Source organism: Lycium barbarum, unplaced genomic scaffold (genome assembly GCF_019175385.1).
Source record: "Lycium barbarum isolate Lr01 unplaced genomic scaffold, ASM1917538v2 unchr_scaffold_130, whole genome shotgun sequence".
Taxonomy (NCBI): Eukaryota; Viridiplantae; Streptophyta; class Magnoliopsida; order Solanales; family Solanaceae; genus Lycium; species Lycium barbarum.
Genome location: NW_026843441.1, coordinates 202 through 5,000, shown reverse-complemented (window position 1 = coordinate 5,000; position 4,799 = coordinate 202). Strand labels below are relative to the sequence as shown.

Genomic DNA, 4,799 nt, shown 5'->3' with positions numbered 1-4,799 from the left:
GGTTTTGTCCCTTACCTGTAGGCAGCGAATTCCCTTCACTATCGCTCTGCAAACTACGTAGTAGTCAATTTTAGTGCCAGAATGTCGACGGTATGGTTGGCTTTCAATTGCTTTCTTGATGAACTCGCATGAAGGGCAGTGATTTAGCTATGAGAGAAAGTTCTAATGATCTTGAGGTAACTCAAAAGTACAGGCATTTTTACGTGTCTGTAGAAGCACTTAAGTTCTGCATTCTGTTGGTCAGCAGGTTTTTGATTTTTTATGGTGAATCAGTGCAGCATATTAGTGATCATTTCCTTCTGTCTCTTGCTAATTCGGATGAATTGTGGCTTCCCTGTATGTAGTGCTGCTAGAATTTCTGTCTAAGTAGTTTTATTTTCTTGGTAGGAGAATTGGATAGTCTAGCTCATGTATTTGTTTGCACACTTTTCTACTGGAGTTGACTTCGTTTTGCTCCTGATGCAAACTTCTATTTCAGCATCTGACATCGAGGAATCCCACCGCATTGACCAAGCCAGGAAACACGATCTTGGTGTTTGAAATTCTTAACTATCGTTTCCTTTCGCTCTACAGGTGAGTGAAGTTACTCATCTTCGGAATTTTTCAGTTTCTTCTCTATTATCTGTCTTCTCTACTCGTGTTTGTGAATGATGTTCAATTTGGCCTCTACTAAAGAAAAGTACATTCACATTTCTACTTTTAGAGCGAGAACATCTGTGATCCACTTGATGTCTCTAGTGCTCATAGCATGACCATCTTTTTAAATCTCCTTAATTATTAGGATTCTGTAACTTGATTGTCTAAACAACGGGTAATAAGTAAAATGGTCAATAAACTTCTGCTCTTTCCTAGGTACCAAGGCAAGAGCAAGACATTGATGTATGATGTCACCAAAATGATTTCTACACTGAAGGGGAAACGTGGAGATCACCGCATTTTCAGATTGGCTGAAAATTTATGTATGAATCTGATTTTGTCGTTGAGAGATTTTTTCTTTGTGAAGAGGGAAGGGAAGGTGGGATATTTCCTCCAGCTGAACTTTTGTAGATGCACTGTACCTCAAATTATAACTTTTTCTTAACTATTCAATGCATATTACAGGGTTCAACTGAGTTTACTGAGACTTTAAATAGGATAGCGATCGTTACTCTTGCAATCATAATTAAAACTCGTGGAATTGGGGAGTTTGAACAGTTACTGTATCTTCAAACAATGCTGGAACAAATTCTAGCAACTAGCCAGCATACCTGGTCTGAGAAAACTTTGCGCTATTTTCCTTCAATTTTACGTGATGCCTTGAGTGGGCGAATGGATAAAAGGGGCTTGGCAATCCAAGCATGGCAGCAGGTACATGAAATTGTTCCTCTTCGTACAAATTATCTGAAGCTGTAACCTTCTTGTAAGTTATCTCTTAGGTCCATGTCTTTCTGTGCTTTATGAGTTTGCTTAATCTTTAAAGCTTTCCCCATGTCACTTTGATAGATAAGGTCATGACGGATGTTGAGTTCATGACATGGAAGGAAAACCAGAGTCAAGAAAAGTTTGCATTGAAGTGAAAAAAGAAGAGAAGGGTGCTAAACTGCATCTCGATAGTCTTAAAAACACTAGTAGAAAATATGGCCCAAAAAGACGAAACAACTCATCATAGCTCCATAATTTTGTTTTCTATGAGTCAATATAGAATGAAAAAGCTCATTCTTTACATTAGCTAGTTTGCTTATTACTTATTTTGCTTAAGTTTATCAAAATTTATTTCCATCAGAAATTACCTGTGCATCTCATGAAGGTGTCAAATTTAAATGTCAACTGTTTGCTTAAACTTTACATATTTATTTAATGCCCTGAAGAGTCTGTCTGATAATTTTTATCAGAACTTAAGGCTGAAGAAATTAACCAATTAGATTTTGGATGTGTGACTATGTAAAATGGAAATCACTTACCACATTAGGTGCCACTTAAAATCTTTCCAGACTGAAAACTGCCCATAACTAAAAACTTAATATGAGCAACCATTTAATCGTTTATTATGGGAATTGAAGTATGGTTGCGTATTAATCATAGAGAATAGCTCAAATTAGCATTTCGTGATATAATTTAGAAATCAGGACTTCTGTTTTCTGCACTCAACATTCAAAGCTTTAAATTGTTTAGTCACACATGTTTCAGACTTGGCTTGTTAGTATCAGTTATCAAACAACTCCGAAGCTGTAATCTTAGTGATTGCATCTGTTCCCCAGCTGCTTTGTGAGGAGGAATTGCTATTTGATGAGTGATCTCCGGAAGTGAAAAAGAATAAAGAAATGAAAAGAGTATGATGTATTTTGATGAATGATCTCCAGAAGTAAAAAAAGAACAAAGGAAAAGAGTGTGATTTAAGATGATAGGTTTGCATCATTAAACGGTTTGGATTCAGCAAAAAACAAGAGATAAAATGTTCATGAATTGAGGCTTTGCAAACAACTGACAAGATGTTTCCAATTCATGTTTGCTCATGCTATTATTTGGAGAGCTCACAATTGACTTCTAGATGTTCAATTTGCAGGCAGAAACAACTGTTATCAATCAATGCACACAGCTTCTTTCGCCATCAGCTGATCCCACATATGTTGTGACTTATATGAACCACAGTTTTCCTCAGCACCGCCAGTATCTTTGTGCTGGTGCATGGATACTAATGCATGGGCATCCAGAGAATATTAACTGCACAAACCTTGTAAGACTCGACTTCCTTTTCCCTTAAGTTATCAGAAGCTTTTGTGTGCTGATCAACTCATCAAATTCTTTGTCATATGGAGACATCTCCAACCAAAAATTCATCTTTCTCGTGATGACATTCCTGCTAATATTACAGGGACGTGTCTTGAGAGAACTTTCTCCGGAAGAGGTGACTGCAAATATTTATACAATGGTAGATGTCCTGCTTCATCATATTCACTTGGAACTACAGCGTGGACATCCCTTGCAGGTTTAATCATACTCCTTTCTCACTCATTCTCTGGACCTATCAAACCTGCATGGAGTATCAATTCTCCTCGCCCTGCTTTTGCCTAATGTTATCCCACACTTTCTATTCCTCAGGATCTTATGCTAAAAGCCTGTGGAAACCTTTCAGTTTTCATCTGGAACCATGAGCTTCTGCCTCCAGATATCCTACTACTGGCACTTATTGATCGTGATGATGATCCACATGCTTTGCGCATTGTAGTATGTTCTCTATGATCTTCCTCAATTAGTTTTCTCGTCTTTATTCATCTTTATCAGGTGTGAACGGCGGTGAAAGCATATCATCCTTGATTTTTATATTGATGGTTTAACATTATTTGCTTATTCTATTGTTTTGATGATTTCTCTGCTCTCAATTCTAATGATGTCTTCAGGGGAAATAATATTTTACGTCATGGTTTTGCCTTATATTCAAGCATCGGATTGGGTTTCATTCCTTTTTAATATACTTTCATTCTTAAGCTATAGTCTTATGAGGACAAATTGGTAATACTAGCTTGCTTGAAGAAAGCATTATCTTCTCTTTGTCTATGATTTCTTATTATCTTGTCCAGCTGATCAAACTTTAACATGTCTTGCGGAGTTACTAAATTCCAATCAGTTTATTTTTGGGCTACCGAAGCTATCTTCCACAATTAAAAACTGCAGAGAAGAACTAATGGGTCTGAATGTCAATGAAACAAAAGTATATTCATTTACTAAAAGTAAATAATTTCAGAAGAATTTGATTAGTATGAGATGCCAAGCATCCGAGTCAGGAATCTCATTTCTCTGTATCATCCTTGATAATGCATAAAACCAGGCCTGTGTTAAGGTCCCTAAGATCGATTCGCTGGACAGCTAACTGGAAAGTCAGGCCCAACACGCAGGTCTAAGCCCTTGTTCTTGTTCCTTGACTTGCCTATGATTGCTGAATTTTGCAATTCATTCAGGGAATTGCAGACTTGGGAACTTGTTTGAGAAAGTTCCAACACTCTGTAACTTGATAAAATCCAATCTATTTTATTAATAACGTCAACTCTGATAAATAGAGGGTTACAGTAGCAAGAGTCCTAACAACTTAGAATAGCAAAAGTCCTATAAAACTGAAATAACAAGAATCCTAACCTACGCAGGGAGGTTTTATTTGACTAACAAATAATTCAGAAAACATTAATCATTATCTGTCCTATTAATTCTCTCGTCTGGAATATTGTTTCCCCACAAACGCATCAATAATATTACTCCCTTCCTGGCGAAAAAGCTTGTCCTCAAGCTTGAAGTCTGGAAAGGCAGATTTGAAATGATGCACTGTCTCCCAAGCGGAGTCCTCAACAGATAGGCCGCACCACTGAACCAGAATTTCCCAATTACCACAATTCAGACGCGATCGGAGCACATAGCATGGGGTGGGATCAACACGTCCTTCTTGAACTGGTGGAAGGGTAGGTGGAGTTGCAGGTGCCTCACCCTTGAATGGCTTAAGAAGTGACACATGAAACACATCATGAGGTTTGCAACCTGCAGGTAGATCAAGTTGATAAGCAACAGATCCAATGCGCTTCAAGACCGCAAAAGGACCATAATATTTTGGTGCAAGCTTGTGATAGACACGACTATCCAGAGTATTTTGGCGATAGGGATGTAGAAGTATCCAGACATAAGATCCTAGAGAAAATTCCACATCACGATGTCCCTTATCATAAACAGTTTTCATCTTGTGTTGCGCCTGTTAGAGCTTCGCTCGAATATCTTGTAAGGCAACATCTCCGTCTATTAATACTCGGTCTACCGCATCAACTCGAGATGAACCAGCC

The 4,799-nt window shown here is 37.9% G+C and overlaps 1 protein-coding gene across 1 annotated transcript; it reads left to right on the top strand.

Moving 5' to 3' along the window:
* Window positions 1–47: 47 nt before the first annotated feature.
* Window positions 48–3,235, top strand: LOC132625643 (mediator of RNA polymerase II transcription subunit 23-like). Its single transcript, XM_060340262.1, has 7 exons — window positions 48–176; window positions 479–573; window positions 853–1,015; window positions 1,102–1,347; window positions 2,543–2,713; window positions 2,852–2,965; window positions 3,079–3,235. Exons 1-7 carry the CDS (start codon window positions 129–131, stop codon window positions 3,217–3,219), a joined length of 978 nt encoding a protein of 325 aa, XP_060196245.1. The 5' UTR covers window positions 48–128; the 3' UTR covers window positions 3,220–3,235.
* The last annotated feature ends 1,564 nt before the right edge of the window (window positions 3,236–4,799 follow it).

Coding starts and splice junctions, on each gene's coding strand:
- LOC132625643 (XM_060340262.1), top strand. CDS start 129: ATGAAGGGCAGTGATTTAGCTATGAGAGAAAGTTCTAATGATCTTGAG. Junction 1,348..2,542: donor CAATCCAAGCATGGCAGCAG/GTACATGAAATT, acceptor TTCAATTTGCAG/GCAGAAACAACTGTTATCAA. Junction 2,966..3,078: donor AGCGTGGACATCCCTTGCAG/GTTTAATCATAC, acceptor TCTATTCCTCAG/GATCTTATGCTAAAAGCCTG.